Consider the following 18,767-nt stretch of genomic DNA (forward strand, 5'->3'; position numbering starts at 1 on the left):
TCTGTCTCTCCCGCCATGTATGTGGTGCTGCAGTACCGCAGAGAGACCGAGGGGGGCGCTGTGCACCCAGCCTCTCTCTCTCACACACACACACAGAGACACAGACAGCACTGACTGAACGGAGAGCTGAGAGAGCTTTGTGCCGAAAACTAAACCAAACCTGTGTGTCAGACTAATGAATTAAAACGGCCCACTTGAGAGGTAAATACAAACGAGGAAATCCTGCTGTTTTAGTCGTAGTTGTATATGTGAAAATAGATTAATTAATGCATTTGTTAGTGGTGTTAAAATCATCTTGTGTGCAAGTTGTGTGGTGTTGAGAGAGAAGAGAAGAGGAGGGCTAGCAAGTTGAAAAACACAGTAACAAGTAAAATCAGCTTGATTTGTAAACTTCACAAAGTAGTAGTACTTGTTGTAAAGCACAGGAACTGAGCAGGAGGGTGTCTATTTAACGCAGAGATGATTAGGATAACTTCACTTCCTCAGTGATTGTGTGTAAAGCTGGATGAGATGTGATGTGATGGAGGACCTCAGTTAGTTTGAGGCCTAAGCTAAAGCTAAGCTAGCGCAGTTAGCCCGCAATGCTAACGTGTATTAGCCTAGCATTACTTCCTTCCCGCAAAATGCTAGCTAGCCGCCTAGCCAATGATGTGTTTGCACTGCAGCTAGCGAGATAATATGATCACCTGTGTGACAGTAAAAACAAACACACCGGTTGTTTTTTAAGTGGTTTGCTAACAACTTAGCTGCTCAGATAGTTGCTAAGTTACCGGGATAGCAGCTGGTTTCTATAGCGATGATGATCTTTTAGCTGTGGGGTGTTTTAGCATGCAAGCTAATAATGTGCACAATGCTGGTTTAAATGTTGGCTTTAAAGTTTCCTGGATTAGAATATCTTTATTAAATATAACAGGTAAAGGTGTGTGTTAATTGTACAGGGCAAAAAATGGATGATTGGTTAATGAGAATGGTGGTTAAAATTGAGGTTTTTGGTAAAAGTGTGCATGTAGCATGGTTTGTGTTGAACTTTTGTTTTCTGACCCATAGAGGCCAGTAGAAGACCGTGTGGACCAGAGGACATCAACAAGCATGGAGTTCCCGCAACAGCAGAAACCGGCGGGGGACGGAAAGATCACATATCCTCCAGGAGTGAAGGAGATCACGGATAAAATCAGCAACGATGAGGTGGTCAAACGGTTGAAGGTATGTTGATGCTGTCCAGATACATCTTCTGCAATCCCATCACCTCATTGATCAGTGTCCAGCCATCATGGCACAATGCCAAAAAAAAAACTAACTTTGTCAACTACTGTATATTAGCCTGAGTCATAAGAGGCCCCTTTTTCTCTTATGGTTGGCTGGTTTCCCAATCCTCTTGTCATTTTGTTGAGATCTCTCAGACTGGAAAAAAAACAACACTCATACACATGTAATCACTACCAGAGTACTATGATGTTGTTGAACTTCAGTGTTCAGAAGTCTCCAAGTTTAGCAGTTCATTTTATCCCCTTTAAGACTGGAAAAAATGGGATGATCCCAAAATGTCAACACAAGAAAAGCGAATATTACACACTAGGGATGTCACGATACCAGAAATCTAGTAGTCAATACCAATACCAGTGAATTTCCACGATTCTCGATACCATGGTAAAAAAAACAACAACAATAAATCCCATGTAATTCAACACACACTCTTTTATCAGAAAACTTTTGAACATTACAAAAAAACAGAGGCATGTAGCCTTTAAGTAATAAATAGAAAGAATTGACCCATTTTGTTTATTTTGGCGTATCAGCGGCATGCTATCAATCGATAGTCAGACGATGGACACTACATACTGACCGTGAACGCACCTGGTCCGTCAGTTCAGAGTAGTAGGAGCAGAAGGCAGAGGATTTATTGTTGAACCGAAAAGGAAGCGCATAAGACGCCCCTTTTTTCTCTTATGGTTGGCTGTTTTCCCAATCCTCTCGTCATTTTATTGAGATCTCTGACTGGAAACAAACAACACTCATACACATGTAATCACTACCAGAGTACTATGATGTTGTTGAACTTGAGTGTTCAGAAGTATTGGAAGTTTCCAAGTTTAGCAGTTCATTTTATCCCCTTAAGACTGAAAAAATGGGATGATCCCAAAATGCCAACACAAGAAAAGCGAATATTACACACTGAAGCTATTTTTACTCTTTACTCCAAGGGGAACAAAACAGTGACTCATGTTTGCATTTCTTTTTCAAAGAAAGACTAATTTATTGAACGTATAGTTTTGTATACATTTTATCGTTTTTATTTTAGAAACAAGTCTTGCTTTTCCTTCAAGGCTAAAAAGAGACTTGTCTCTGCCACCTTTATGTCTGTGCTGGATTATGCCGATGTTATATTCATGCATTAGGGATGTCACAGTACCAGAAATCTAGTAATCGATACCTATACCAGTGAATTTCCATGATTCTCGATGCCAAATTCAATACCACGGTAAAAAAAACAACAACTACCATAAATCCCATGTAATTCAACACACACTCTTTTATTAAAAACATTTGAACATTACAAAAAAAGAGGCATGTAGCCTTTAAGTAATAAATCAAAAGAGTTGACCCATTTTGTTTATTTTGGCGTATCAGTTGCATGTTATCAATTGATAGTCAGACGACAGACACTACATACTGACCGTGAATGCATCTGGTCCGTCAGCTCAGAGTAGTAGGAGCAGGAGGCAGAGGATTTATTGTTGAAGCGAAAAGCAAACGCACCTATTTGGCAATATTTCACGTTTAATCCCAATGCTATAAGGGAACCATAACGTTAATGAGGTAATCGCCGTGAGGCGGATGGAGCCGTCACAACCGGTGTGCACGGAGCAGCGGCGCCGGGTAGACCCCCGCAGCAAAAGCGCTACCGGAGAGGCCAGACACACCGCCACCCGACAGTAAAGATCAGAGTCAGCGCTCTGCACATGTTAACCGTAATCTTTCTTGTAAAATGTCCGTTGTAATCGGTAACATCGATGTCACAAGTTTATTAACCGGTGGGAAAATGTTCCTCACTCTCACATCACTACCAACGACCATTACAGGCATCGTACGGTACCTAGAGTACTATAGAAAAAGAGTACCGTCACTTTTAAAAAATGTTGGCATCGACTTGGTACCGAAGTATCGGTTCTCGTGACATCCCTATTCTCTTATGGTTGGCAGTTTTCCCAATCCTCTTGTCATTTTGTTGAGAACTCTCAGACTGGAAACAGACAACACTCATACACATGTAATCACAACCAGAGTGCTATGATGTTGTTGAACTTGAGTGTTCAGAAGTTACCAAATTTAGCAGTTAATTTTATCCCCTTAAGACCGAAAAAAATGGGATGATCCCAAAATGTCAACACGAGAATAGCGAATATTAAGACAAGATAAGATATTGCTTTTTTAGTCCCGCAGTGGGGAAATTTGCATTGTACAGCATCAAAGGGGATATGCAAAAAAACAAGATGCATCAGCTAACATAGTAAAAAAGAGCAAAACAAAGTGTAACACAATATGAACCATTTAAATAGAAGGAAGTATAAAAAAAGGAGCAGTATATACAGTATTGACAATAAACAGACTATTAACAAGTGGAACATTTTATTGCACAGTATGAATTACACCTGAGTAGTACTGATAGACAGTTGGTGTACAGTAAAGTGCAGTTCTTGTCAGTTTTTTGGTGTGTATGTGGTTTACTGGGAGCGGTGCTGGTTGTGCAGTCTGACAGCTGCAGGAAGGAAGGACCTGCGATAGCGCTCCTTCACACACTTTGTGTGGAGCAGCCTGTCGCTGAAGGAGCTCTTCAGTGCTGAGATGGTGTCCTGCATGGGCTGGGAGTCATTCTCCATCATGGATGACAGCTTAGCCATCATCCTCTCCCACCACCTCTACTGTGTTGAGGGGGCATCCCAGGACAGAGCTGGCCTTTCTGATCACTCTGTCGAGTCTCTTCCTGTCCGCAGCCGAGATGCTGCTGCCCCAGCAGACCACTCCATAAAAAAAAAACACACTGAAGCTATTTTTACTTTTTACTCCAAGGAAACAAAACAGTGACTCATGTTTGCATTTATTTTTCAAAGAAGGACTAATTTATTGAACATATAGTTTTGTATAAATTGTACCATTGTTTTTTAGAAACAAGTCTTGCTTTTCCTTCTGGCTAAAAAGAGACTCGTCCCTTCCACCCTTATGTCTGTGCTGGATTATGCCAATGTTATATACATGCATGCATCTTCTCAAAGCCTACCGACGCTGGATACTATCTACCATGGAGCACTGAGATTTATTACAAATTTGAAAGCCCTTACACACCATTACTCTTTGTGTGGTCGGGTAGGATGGTCTGCTTTGTCCTGCTTTGTCCACCTGTAGACTGAACCACTGGCGTATTCTTATTTATAAGGCTATTCTTGGTCTGCTTCCATCTTACCTACAGAGCTACATCCTTCAAAAAAGTACGGGAAGTTACTGTCTTCGCTCCCAGGACTTAATCCTATTAATTATCCCCAAAGTCCGTACTGAACTGGGGAAAAGGGCATTCAAGTATGCTGCTCCCTCTTCTTGGAATCAGTTACAAAATGACCTGAATCTTTGAGAGCTGGTCTCACTGATTGTCTTTAAAGGTGCAGCGGCCGCTCGCCTCAGCTCCGAGAACGAACCGGGCTGCACTGAGAGTTCGTTTCTCTAACAGGAATTTTCTCTTGTTTTCTCTTGAGCTGAAAGTTGTGTGCTCCCCATCGTCCGGACCTTTTTAAGGCCAGCAAACTTCCAAAACGACTTTCATATTGTTTTCACGTTGTCTTTTGATAAATTAATCATGAAAATATGTATTATAGCCACTTAAAACATGGGAGTTAAACCATCTCACACTGCATCCTGATATCCAGCCCTCCCCTTCCCCCACACTTCAAACGTTCAGCAGTTTTAAAGTTGGCATTTGTGTTAACAGGGACCTTGTGACTCCTTTTAATCACATTAGATTATTTACTATAGTAATACTGAAATGGTTTCCTGACATCCCAGAACTGTTTATAGAGTAGCATTGTGACCATGAAGCACACAACCCTTGGCCTGGGCAAGCTGGACAAATGTGCTGAATGGCAGGTTGTTGACTGTGCAAGACAGAAGTTTACGGATCCATTTAACCTCTGCTATTTACTGCTGAGAGTTGGAAAGGCTGACACTAATTGCATGTGCAATTAGCCAATTGATGGAAGAGATTTATGATTTGTGTTGTACTGCCAGCAGAGCAATCAGCCAGCAGGCAGCTTATTTTATAGGGTTGATGCCCGGTTATTCAGTCACTTTCATCTTCAGTCAGCTACTATAATAAGTCATTTTGTAATTTGGTCTAATGTCTGTGATAGGTCAAAAAGGCGGAAGTCCATATAGCACCAGGTCACAGTTTTCATTTAAGAAGCAAGAAGTAAATAAGTCTTCCATCTGGATATTGCACAAGTATTTACCAGAATGAATACATGTCTGAGCTAAAAAAATTAGTTATCGGTGTATTTGTAGGCTTAAGTTTAGTTCTATATGTTGCTAAGGTTTGCTTTATAGAGTCTGTCATTTTATATTAAACGTCTCACCCTGGCCTGAATTGTGTTGGCCTTGTCGGGATATTCTGTAATGAGTTTAGTAGGAGTTGACATATTGACCTGTAGGTTTGTCTGGGACTCATTCGGGGTGTAAAGATATGTTTTTACAATTATACGATACGATTTCCGTGGTTCCGATTGATTCCGATTTGATTGATTCTAGGACGATGTTTGGCTCATCTAGAGCGATACGATGCGATTCAATTATATGAAATCGATACAGTAACTTTTTTTGCCAAAAATTTTATCTGTGTGACTGTGAAATAAATAGCTGATACTAGACAGTGCAGGTCAGGATTCCTCAAAGTTGTTCTTGTAAGGGAATCAGGGATAAATTAATTATGGATATAAACAAGTAAACAACGATTAATGGCAAATAAATACACCTTTTATTTGAAAATAATTAAAAAGTGCAACTCCAGGACCCGCTGATTCAGTTCTCAAGATACAAGGCAGTACAATATTTAACAAAAACATAATAAACCAACTTCTATTCAAGTTAAATGAACAGTGGTTTAACCGGCTCCTTCTGTTCTCATTTTCAAAGCAAAAGGTAGAGCATAATATTTAACAAAAAATAAAATAAACCAACTTCTCTTTGGGTCGAATGAACAGTGGTTTAATCTGCTGCTTCTGTCCTCATTTTCAATATAAACATTAGAGCAATAATGCAGTGATCAAAAAGCGTGGGACACTAATCATTACTATACAAACGCTGTTTAAATAATTTGCTTATAGTAATCAAATAGTCCACTTACAATGTTCATTTGGGGTCTTTTCATACATGAAAACATACAGAAAAACATTTTAAATCTATGTTAGACTAATATTAGTTGAATTTCTGTTTTGTTTTTTACTTTACTCCGTGATAATTTGCCTCGCGAACCGTCGGCTTTCTGGATGGATACGTGACGCTGATGCTGCGTGCACAATGATATAACGGGGGGACAGGGCAGCGACGTACATGAAACCTGCCTTGGCGGAGGTCTGCACTCTCCGAGTGCACTTCTAGTATTGTAATGAAATAGTTGTTGTGGGTCATGATAGTAGTATATAGCGAGTAACTCTGTCATTCCCTCCCCAAATGCAAATAATGTAATAATTAAGATTATTTCAGGTATTAACAATCGTCATCAGAGCTCACATTGCTGGTGAAATAAGCCAAATGAAATTGTTTATAGTTTTGAAAGGGTAACCGCTAACTGAGCCTACCCAGTGGCAAAGTATTTTCTCCATCACTGGACTGGTCACGTACTCTTTGATCTATCAAAGAAAAGCACTGTGTACAGAAACAGAAGGAGGGATGTTGTGTAGAGATGAATATTTCAAACCACATTTATTTCTCAGAGGGTAAAAGAATTGCTTAAAGGTCATATTGATGACATTTTTATGAAGACGAATAATAATAATAAAAAAAAAACATCCATAGAGCTTTTAGAAAGGTGCCGAATAAAAGAATTGCTTTTACTTAAAAAAATGTATGATTGAGAATTAATCATTTCAAAAATTGAGGGGTCCAAAATGAATGTTTTGTTTCTCTGTGAGACATTAGACGTTTGGTTCCCACTTCTAACAAGGCTTCTGAGCCAAAAGTAAAACAGTAAGCGCCCAGCTTCACTCAGTAACAATCCCAAGCGCTCAGCAAAAAAAAAAGGAGGCTGCCACTGCCAGGCCTGACATTGGTGTCTCCATCAGGCTGCAGGATAAGTGAATATTTACCGTGACAACTGACATTAGCGCACATTAGCTGTTTTAGTTTAATCGTTCGAGCAACAATAACCCATAAAATTACCATTTGACATATTTAAACAAAACCAACAACAACTACCAACAGCCATAGTCCTTACTATCTTAACCAGGGATGCACCGATCCAACTTTTTTAGTCCCGATACAGATAGCAATACCTGGGCTTTGGGTATCGGCCGACATACAGTACCAATCCGATACTAGTGTTTATTTAATAGGCTGTATGCTAATGTGTTGTCACCGGTTAGATTGTCAGAATGAGAAAAATAACTCCCTGAGGAGTTACATTAGCATTAGTGACGATTGCGTCCAATTACTTAAACAATTTATAACGAAGATGAGCTTCAGAGGTGATTCAGAAGTGGGTGGCCGACTGAAAAAGAAGTAGGTATAGGCCGTATACCTGCGTATACCCTGCTTAGATGACAAGCTAAATGTTACCTAAAACTAGATAGTCATATCCTCAGATTACCATAGATTACGTTACATGAATCTTGAAACCCCACCCCACAAAGTAACCTAAATCCATATCTAATGTATAGCTATATATTGCAAAATGACTTACTCTACTCTACCACAAAAGATTCATCACTTGACATGACTGTCTGAGTCTCACTCTACTCTACCATAAAATATGCAGGTTGTGCAACAAACTGGCAACCACTTGTTGTGAAGTAAATGCAATGGAACAGGGGAGGGAGACTGCAACATCTAGTGGCTGAATGTTATCAATAGCAACTTTAGTTTAACATTTTAGAAATACCCTTGCTCTTCAAATAGATCAATATCACCCTCAGACATGAGTGGTATCGATCTTCTCATCTAATTCGAGAAAGCGAATAAGTCTTTTTCCCAAAACTATCTAATTATAAAGCAATGAATCTCTGTCTATCTGTGGGTCTGTATGTCCTTCAAGAACCGTTCATCTGATGTACTTCACACAAGGCAGCCGTATTGCTGGGAAACCTTGTTCACTGAGTCCGATGCGTTTTATTATTCTATTTGTTGTGAAAATTCGCAGTACAACACAAAACTGAATTAATTATGTGGGTGCAATGGATGGGACTACTCCTAAACTGGGCTAATGAAGGAATGACCAGCTATCGTTTAGCTGCCTAGAATACAATCACTGCTGTCTAATCTTTCATACATCCTTTGTTTTGCAAACAATCCTGATTCCAAGCTGTTCTTTAAATTATGCATCTCTGTATACTTTTTATACTATACTTTTATTGTAAGTTTGCACAGACAGTGGCTCTGAGTGGTCAAATAACCCTCTTTTGCTTTTTGATGGATGTGACGAAACGCACAGAATTGAACCAGTTCCGAAAAACTTAAATGACGGGCGAAAGTTTCGGAGTCGATGTGTAAACTTGATTGACACAACATGAGGTTGTATTTATTTTTAAATGTTCGACACTTTTGGACAAAAAATACGGACTTGGTGTGCAAAGGCTTTAAGTGTCATTATTTTTTCCCCCTATTTTTTCCCTGATAATGCTACACTGTGAACAACAAATCCGTGTTGAAATCGGCAGGAGGAGACTCAGTAACGTTACCTGTTAGAAACTGGTGGGCAGTATAGTCTTGCTTGGTCAAATAACGGAGCTACTTACAATAATGGAGGTGCCATTGAGTTACAATTATGAGGCGTTCAAACTCTGCTCAGTAAAATGACCATTGGGTGAAGGTAAATTATAATGTTATCATGATGTGTTCAAATGTAATCTTAATTTAAATAATCATAATCATTTGAATTGTGTTTTTATGCAAATACAAAACACATATGTACATACGCCATGTATATAATGTTTTATGTAAAATATATCGAACATTGAATGACATCAGATCTAAAATGTTATTCCTTCATTTAGCGCAAAGATTTCAAAAGTGGCAGATCAAATTTCTGAGTGGCAGACAAAAACAAAAATACTCTGCCACAGTGGCAGGCAGTGTAAAAAAAACAACTTTCAGACCCTGTAACCAAACCAGCTGTTTCAACCAAAAATGCAACGGTCTCCTTTGGTGGGGTTTGCTGCTTTGAGTAACGGTAAAATGAAATGCAATACAAGCCCGTTTGAAGGTTTTATCAGGCACCAAAACTTTGCACAGCAGTATATATTGTGAGGAAGAATTGAACAATTCTGAAAAGTTATCACAGCAGCAATATTATCGCCTGTGGTATGATTGACAGGTAAACAGGAGAGTTGCCCTATTTATTTCCTGAATTAATGTACCAGGAATGTGTGCTTGCACGTATTTGATTTGCTAACAAGATGAGATCACTCTGCATTTTGGCAAAAGTTGAGCCAGGCTCTAGACTACACTGTGTCGTTTTGCTGATGCCTGCTGCACCAGTACTCCACAGTGTTGGTCACGTTGAAATGAATTGGTGTTTTTTTTTCATGCAGTGCTAATTTCTATTTAAACAAAATACTCCACTAACCTGTTTGAATGACATGAAGGGATCACAAGGGACATTTCTGACTCCCTGGGAAAGGAAATGGTTTTCTGCTTACAGTTTTTATTAAATGTTATCACCTACTTGCATGATTTAAAAGGTTAAATTGTGGCTTCAGTTAAACATTAAGCAGCACAACTGTTGTGGAGTCTCAGGCTTTGCATCAGCAGCCATTTGAAAACATATCACATATATTTTCACACTGAACCAAATTCTGTCCAAATAAACAACAATAAATAGAGATGCACACATTCTCCACAGCTCAACCGGCCCACACACTCGACTCTGTGTAGAGAGCCTTCACCGGCTGGGTTGTGACTGTTTCAGCTAAGAACAGCGGAGGGTTGGTGTGTGTGTGTGTGTGTGTAGGAGTGATTGTGTTGCTCTGCAGTCTGTTGGAGCTGTTGGCCCATCCCCCACTCACGCTGACTGCCTGGCTGTATAGTAAGCTCCACCGCTCTGCTCTGCTCTGCTCTGCTTCGCCTCTATCTCATATAACACACTCACTCATCACTCTTGTAGAGGAAGTGATAGTTTAAAGCTTGGCGTACTAGTGCCTTTCCATAAGTACTGAGATGTTTGATAAGATTGGTGTGCATGCAACCTCTTGAGACAATAGTGGTCATGTTTAACCTAGAAAAGTAAACCCCCATAAGCACTGCGAAAGTGTAATTTTCAACCAGAATAAATGCATTTAGGATCTGAGATATGCTGTTGAAGTCTGTTTTATTTTGATGATTTAAGACACAAGTGTTCCACCTCTAGCAAGGGGAATGTGTTATCTTGCATTGTCCCTATAGATTCTTTACAAGTGTTTAGAATATCTCAAACTTGTTGTCATTGAATTCAGTAACTCTGTAATAATATAGGATCATGTGTGCTCTAGGGGTGGAACAGTACGTGTGTTCATCCCGAACCAGTCGGTACAGGACGTTCGGTTCGGTATGCGTCTTCTGTTCAGTACACTCTGTAATCTAAACTGACAAAAAAGTCTATTAACTTCTACTACTCGCATGCTCAGAAAATAAATTCTGGCGTGAGAGTTTCACTCGGAAAGTTTTGGTAGTGCACCCGTTGTTGTCAGCTGTAGCATGCTAGTCGGCGTAGCTCGATTAGTCAAGCTGAATGGGCAACGATTTGTGTCGAATTGTATGACGGTATTGTTAAAGTGAAGTTTGGTATATTTGTGGATACACTTTAACCATTTAATTTACAAAGGCATCACCCGAATGTGTCATTTAGCGGAACGGCGAGTCTTAACATTCAGACTGTGCCAAAGTAACGAATGATATGAGTGTTTATTGCTGCATAGACCTGTATGTGACCACGCTTGATCGTAGATAATACAGAATTAAAGCATATGGTCAAAGTGCTTGAGCCACGCTACAATGTGCCTTCACGTGTGTATTTCAGTCAGTCCGTTGTACATGCCTTGTATAAACGAGCACAAGCTGCAGTTCAGTTCAGGAATTATCAAAATCATGTTACCGCCAGCTGCCGTCAGACTTCCGTTGCTCCTAAAGTAGTGTTATTACGGTAAGGATGGCCTCTGAGCGAGGCGAATCACCACGGTTTTGCACTTGGCGGCTCGCGTTGTTTCCTATATCTTGGAAAGGGAGGGCGAGGGCCACTCTGTTGGTTGCAATTTGCAACCATTACTTACAATTAATGACAGCCAGCATTATTCGCCCCTATCTCAGTGCCGTTTTTTGCTGGTGCATAAACCTCACTTAAAAGTCCTGCTGTTAAAATTTCGGTATGTTGATGGAAAGAGGCTGTCCAAACCTTCTGCCTTAACAAAAATTGTCTAGATTACACCAGACAAAGCACTACAGGAATCCATCAAACTAAAGCTGTTATGCTCATATTTTCTTAATGGAGAACTGTCAAACATTCACATTGCTTTACTAATATTAATTGAGGCCTGCCCAGGATGTTTCCCTTCTCACCTCCGCCCTTGTTGCTGTGTTTCACAGATGGTGGTAAAAACCTACATGGACATGGACCAAGACTCTGAAGAGGAGAAGCAGCAGTACCTCGGCCTGGCGCTCCACCTCGCCTCAGAGTTCTTTCTCAGGAACCCCAATAAAGACGTAAGGCTACTGGTGGCCTGCTGCCTCGCTGACATCTTCAGGATCTATGCTCCCGAGGCTCCCTACACCTCCCACGACAAACTCAAGGTTAGGACCTGACCCTTGATATCAAATCCTCTATCAATTGATTATGCACTGTCCTCAAGGGAATAGTTTTCAAAAGCAATCCAAGCTTTTCAATTTTGCTGATTACACCGGTTGAATTGACAGCTGTCTGCAGATTTTATGAGCTGTAGTTGACACACGGACATGAGCAAAATAAAATTAAAAATAATTAATAAATAATGTTATAAAATTGTACATAATCTGGGAGAGAGAACGCTGACTGCCTCTCTAAGTCATCAATTCAGGCTCATCTTTTACTATCCCATGAAAATATTAGGGGTGCGAAAAATTTGATTCACCTATCGCCTTTTTTTTTTTTTACGATTCTGAAATAAAAAACTTTTTAACGCCAGAATCTTTCTCAGAATATTATAAATAAATTGATAGTATCGAATCGGGAGATAGGTGTATCGTTCAGCTCTAGAAAATATATGCTAAAAACTTCTGCAGGAGGATTACCATGTCAAAGTGCCATCTAGATCTAAGAAGTGTTAAGAAGTGTTTCCTGCAAAACCACACTGAACATCACTGTGCGATTTCAAATGTTACCTGAGGGGATTTGGCTGACTTTGCAAAACCATTGTGATTAACTTTGTCACTACTTTTTCTGGTCCAATCTGCTGTTTTTAGCGCTTTCCAGGAAACGTATTTTCTTTTTTGAGCACTTACCAATACTTGCATGAAAACAATTAACTCAATCACATGCTCAAGTGTTTTCCTGTCTTGTCTCCAGGACATCTTCCTGTTCATCACCAGACAGCTGAAGGGATTGGAAGACACTAAGAGCCCTCAGTTCAACAGATACTTCTACCTGCTGGAGGTAAGGCGCTTATGTGGTAGAAAACCCCAAGGGGCTAAACTTGTGTTTTGTTAATTGTGGTTCAAGGGACAGTTCATCAAACTTCTGATGAAGGAATAACGTGTCTTTATGTGTTTCTCTAGAACCTGGCATGGGTGAAGTCATACAACATATGTTTTGAACTGGAGGACTGCAACGAGATCTTCATCCAGCTTTTCAAATCGCTCTTCACAGTCATCAAGTAAGGTCCTTGTTATCTGCTGTTGTGTCCGTTTGTGAAAAAATCTCTTCATATTTTCACATTCACATAGTTTTTTCTCTACTTTCCTTAAAATCGCAGTTCATCAGACCTTTTTCATACTCCAGCACAGTCCTACAGGGCTCTAAACTAACTTTTTTCACCATCCTGCCGGAACCGCCCCGAAATACAACCTCAGCTGTCCCCAAATGAATGCGGACCATCTTAAATTTTAAATCTTTGTTTTTCTACATTATCATTATTTAATCATTCAAAGTGACCTTTAACATAAATCGAACATCAAAATTGGTTTATTTTTGTTCAGAAATGTATTATTTATTCAAAACTTTTTTTATATTTTAAAAAGTCATTTAATGTTTGTTTTGCACCAGCCTGAACTCAAAGCCGCGTCGCCGCCGCAAGTTTACCGGAGAATGGAAGAGAAAACTCAGCCAAAGTAGCACTGCCGCAGTTAACTGTAACTGTGAGACAGATCGGGCAGTGTGTGCGTGTGTGTTTATGTTGTCAAGGAGGTTTAATAATAACGGTGCGCTACACAAAACGTGCACTCCTTTTCATCGTCGTTCATTCTAATGTAACTGGTATTTTTCTTTCAACTCTCGTCCCAAATTCATCCCAAAATTAATTTTCATCCTCCCCGATCATATTTTTTTCGGCCCCGGGACAACGAGATGTCCTTAAGCTCGAGTCCTGGTCCTACTGGTAGCTCTTGAATCTGTCACATGTATAGATAAGCTCCATTTTTACTGCCTTTTTAACACGTTTCAGTTACCCAGAATCATGCAGACTGATGGATGCAATCCCAGTTACCTCTAGGACCCATTTTAACACCAGGTGTAGAGGGGGGTTACAATGAGTAGTCACTCTTTGTTTTTTATTTATTATTGTTTCGTTTATTCTTTAATTTTCGTCTCTTCCTCCACAGTAACAGCCATAATCAGAAGGTGCAGATGCACATGATAGACCTGATGAGCTCCATCATCATGGAGGGCGACGGAGTCACACAAGAGCTGCTGGATACCATCCTCATAAACCTCATCCCTGCACACAAGGTGGGGCACTCACAAACACATTCTTGTGTATCATCTAGTCCTAATGTCATTTATTTTTAATTTTGTATCGTTTAGAAAGATCTTCAGATATAATTATGCAACTGTCATATTTGTATTTTTTACTTTATTTTTCAAATACAAAATATAATTTGAACATTAAATAATGGATGAAAAACAGACGTCAAAACTCTGGATTAAATCAGCATTGAGATTCTCATCCTGTTGTCACTGACGGAACTATTGTAGCTGTCTGTGGGCACCCAGAGCTACGATAGTACCTCATATTTGTACAGAGACCGGACGAAACTCTGTGTATAAATGTATGTGTGTAAACCATATATTGTTTATAGTATAAACAACAACGTCGCTGCCGTATTTATGCCTAGATTATGTTGAGTGTTGATGGAGCAGCTGCATAGCTTGGCACGATCGATCTAAACTCCGTTGAGAAAACAAGCATTTTAAAGGTTGTTTGCTTGTCGTCTTGTGGACAGACCTGACAAAACATGAATTCAGACTTTTTTACAAATCGGCATCTTTATGTAGTTGTTATGGCATCCTTTTGATCCATTTATTGCAATTCAATTACAGCACAATCTGTTCGTTTTGGGTTCATACCGCTGTAGCAGCGTGTGGCTTGCTAGATACAGTGAATACAGCTTGTTGAAATTCACAGAGCGCCGTTCTGATGAGGTCATGATCCCAGACATGACGGTGTTCGGTTTTCCGACGTATCTGGGACCTCCACAACATGTACAAAGCAGCAATAGTGGTGATTTTGACCATAGTTGATGAAACATTGTTGGTATCTACGGGGAGGTAAAACCCTCCTCCTCTCCGGCGCGTCTAGCACGAGTGATGCGAATGAACACAAATTATCCCAGCGGTCAAACTCGAAAATTTGCTTTGCGTTTGGTGTGGGCGCAGTGTAAGATACCTATTCTGGGCTGTGCTCACCACAAGAGGACCCTTATTACTCTGAGCTATGATGAATAGTGTCTTTTTGGAGCAAGGACAGCTTCTCTTTTTCTCTCGATGAAAATCTGTTTTAAAATTGCCAACAATGAGCCTTGCATATTTTTTAACCCCCGTCAGCTAACATCATATTTGACAAGCTTGAAGTTCTGTGTATCAGTAAATGTTTGAGAAATCACTCAGTTAAACTAACTAATCAATGTTTAACTTTCCTTGGAACAGAATCTGAACAAGCAAGCGTACGATCTTGCCAAGACTCTGCTGAAGAGGACCGTCCAGACCATCGAGACGTGCATTGCTAATGTGAGTAACACTATTTCTTTTCAGTTTGACTCTCATCCTCAGACTCTGTCAGCATAAATTGATGTAAGTATTGATCGTACACTGTTCTTTTCCTTCCTCAGTTCTTCAATCAGGTTTTAGTGATGGGCAAGTCATCCGTCAGCGACCTATCGGAGCACGTCTTTGACCTCATCCAGGAACTGTTTGCCATCGACCCTATGCTGCTTACCTCTGTCATGCCACAGCTGGAATTCAAACTTAAGGTTAACACAACACATACAGTCAAAATGAAAACTGTACATCTCACCACAGGTCACAGAGGATAAGTTCCTCTTGATGCCTTGCTCAAAACATTAACATTAATCAAACTATATAATACGGTGTCTATTTTATAGTAGTGATGTAACTTTGTGTTGTCATTGTTGTAGGGCAGTATTAATGGTTAATAGGCAAACTGCCAGATTTTAAAGCTTGCGCACTCTGCTGCATGTTGTTCAGGTATCGGATCAGAGTACAAGATGGGGATGCTTGACAGTCTGTCTCACTGTTTTGTTTGCATCAGGAGAGTGAGCAGGACAAGAGTAATATTATTATTAGTTTGAAAAAGAGCCCCAAAAAGACAACTTGTATTTTACATGTGTTTGTGTGTTTGCAGAGCAATGATGGCGAGGAGCGTCTAGCTGTTGTGCGGTTGCTAGCAAAGTTGTTTGGCGCCAAAGATTCAGAGCTGGCCTCACAGAACAGACCGCTGTGGCAGTGCTTCCTAGGACGGTGAGTTACCAGAACACTATGCAGACACACACGTACACACACACAAAGTGATGCTTTAATCTAGGGCTGTCAACAAATTCATTTCATTTGTATGTCCTCATCGGTCACTAACCCGCTCTCTTGCTTTCTCAGACTATGATGCATAATTCAGTTGATTTCATTATGCATAACTGTTGTTTGTCTCCAGGTTCAATGACATCCACGTTCCAGTCAGACTAGAGTGTGTAAAGTTCGCCAGCCACTGCCTCATGAACCACCCAGACCTGGCCAGAGACCTGACAGGTGGGCTTGTGTTTTCTTCACCTCTAATTCAGTCCTTTCTTTTCACGTTATGCTCTGAACAAAAATGTGGTTACATGTCCTTCTCTTTATTGTTCAATCAGAGTATTTGAAGGTGCGATCCCATGACCCAGAGGAAGCCATCCGTCATGATGTCATTGTAACCATCATCAACGCCGGGAAGAAAGACCTCAACTTGGTCAACGACCAGCTGTTGGGCTTCGTACGAGAGAGGACCTTAGACAAGAGGGTGAGACACATATGCACTCTCATATGGTGCAGATGTTGTTACAGGCGTATGAGAAATGAATCACATGTCATTCTGGGTAGTCGTAGTAGCAGGTGGATATATTGATTTGGCTTTCTGTCATTCAAAGTTTTAATTTGCTTATGACTGAGTGTAAACGTCACGGTGTAAATTGACTTTCCTCATCTTCATTTAATTCTGTCCTCCCTGATCTGTTTTTCTTCCCTCCCCTCCCCCTACAGTGGCGTGTGCGTAAAGAGGCCATGATGGGTCTTGCTCAGCTTTATAAGAAATACTGTCTGCACCATGAGGCCGGGAAAGAGTCTGCCCAGAAAATCAGCTGGATCAAAGACAAACTGCTGCACATCTACTACCAGAACAGCATTGATGACAAGTGAGTTGTGTTTATAGTTTATTGGTTTTCTTTTAGCGCTCTGGTGAGGCTCTATTCAGTAAAAATTATGAGTATTGGGCAAAGGTAACTTATAACGTTATCATGATACGTCGAATGTAATCTTGTAAAATGTAGTTTTTGGTGAGAAACTTGAATAAATCCAGTTGTTTGAAGGAGATGTTTTCACTGCAATATAAAATAGATATTAGAGAGAGAATTATGACCTGTTTAACTTTCTAACAAAAACCAGTATGCAAACGGTGAAGGAGTGCATGTTGCAGTAGATGGGATTTATTGTTTTACTTTTATTTTTTACTGTGGTATTGAATTGGGTATCGAGAATCATGGAATTTCACTGGTATTGGTGTTGACTACTCAATTTCTGGCACCGTGACATCCCTAACACAGATCTATAAATAGTTTAATTTTGAAAAGAACAGCACAGCTGTGTCTCAACCCTTGGCAACAGTACTTAAGTGGAGTTTGCCATGAGACACAGCATAAATGTTAAGAGAAACAACTGCTATAACCAACTAACTTGTCTTCTAAAAGCTTGAAGTACTTTGTCTGTTTAATACATTTCTTTGAAACCTGCTTTTGAGACTTGGATTAACAGATTATAGTTAATATGACAAAATACTACATTCAAGTTTATTCGTAAACTGAAATATTGCAATTTCCATTCTCTCTGTTTTCACACAATTTACGTAAACTCTCCTTTCTTCAGGTTATTAGTAGAGAAGATCTTCGCTCAGTACATGGTCCCTCACAGTCTTGACACAGAGGAGAAGATGAAGTGTCTGTACTACCTGTATGCCTGCCTGGACACAAATGCTGTCAAGTTAGTAAACCTGCCATATTTCCTCTCTTCTAAACAAAAACACATTTTCAAATTGTACACATGAATACTGACCTGTATGTTTTTATTGTATGCTTGCTAAGGCTGTCCCGAATACCACTTTTTGGGCTCCAGAAGCTCAGTAGTAATCAACAGCGAATATTGAAAGCTTCGTTTGTATTGTTATTTATTATTGCATAAGAAGCTTTTTCCAAAAGGTTTGGTGTGTTTGTAATCCCAAGGGGTTAAACCAAAAACAACAACAACTATCCGAATACTTAAAATTGAAAATTGATTACCTACCCAATGAATGAATAACTGGTCCAGCCCTAATGCTTGCTATAAACACAGCTCTTTAGAAAATACAAAACTGCACAATGGCAAGCAAACCCGTATCTACAAACAACATGAAAACAAACAACACACTAATAGTTCAACATGTCCAAATCACAAGGACGGTATATTGATTGTCCCCTCTCACCTGTTTCTTGTCTCTCTTTGTGTATTCTTTGCTCTCAGGGCCCTGAACGAGATGTGGAAGTGTCAGAACATGCTCAGGAGCCTCGTCAAAGAGCTGCTTGACCTCCACAAGCTGCCAGCGGTGTGTTGAAACACATTCCCATACAAAACTAACCATCTCCTCCATGTCTTTCCATGCAAAACATATCTATGACATTTTTCTCTCTCTTTCCCCCGGTAGTCCGAGGCCAATAACACAGCCATGTTTGGGAAGCTGATGAGTATTGCCAGTAAGTTGGAAACCACGTGTAAAATACACTTTCAATCCACACGCTCTTAAAAATGGTGAAGGTCCATTCCACTTAACGTGACCGACATC

The 18,767-nt window shown here is 40.0% G+C and overlaps 1 protein-coding gene across 3 annotated transcripts in view; it reads left to right on the forward strand.

The window, feature by feature from the left end:
* Positions 1–64: 64 nt before the first annotated feature.
* The window catches only part of pds5a (PDS5 cohesin associated factor A), a 31,064-nt gene continuing 12,361 nt past the window's right edge, over positions 65–18,767 (forward strand). For 2 of the 3 annotated variants that reach the window (XM_074630121.1, XM_074630119.1), the window contains exons 1-15: positions 65–201; positions 1,048–1,203; positions 11,812–12,015; positions 12,767–12,853; positions 12,976–13,073; positions 14,017–14,143; positions 15,341–15,421; positions 15,523–15,663; positions 16,056–16,171; positions 16,359–16,453; positions 16,555–16,700; positions 16,940–17,091; positions 17,819–17,932; positions 18,449–18,530; positions 18,630–18,678. In XM_074630121.1, coding sequence (XP_074486222.1) covers positions 1,090–1,203; positions 11,812–12,015; positions 12,767–12,853; positions 12,976–13,073; positions 14,017–14,143; positions 15,341–15,421; positions 15,523–15,663; positions 16,056–16,171; positions 16,359–16,453; positions 16,555–16,700; positions 16,940–17,091; positions 17,819–17,932; positions 18,449–18,530; positions 18,630–18,678 — 1,606 coding nt within the window. In that variant the 5' untranslated portion in view covers positions 65–201; positions 1,048–1,089. Of the gene's footprint in view, positions 202–786; positions 914–1,047; positions 1,204–11,811; positions 12,016–12,766; positions 12,854–12,975; positions 13,074–14,016; positions 14,144–15,340; positions 15,422–15,522; positions 15,664–16,055; positions 16,172–16,358; positions 16,454–16,554; positions 16,701–16,939; positions 17,092–17,818; positions 17,933–18,448; positions 18,531–18,629; positions 18,679–18,767 lie in introns of those variants that run through there. The other variant, XM_074630120.1, reaches the window with a different exon arrangement.

Source organism: Sebastes fasciatus, chromosome 3 (assembly GCF_043250625.1).
Source record: "Sebastes fasciatus isolate fSebFas1 chromosome 3, fSebFas1.pri, whole genome shotgun sequence".
In the NCBI taxonomy this organism is placed as follows: domain Eukaryota; kingdom Metazoa; phylum Chordata; class Actinopteri; order Perciformes; family Sebastidae; genus Sebastes; species Sebastes fasciatus.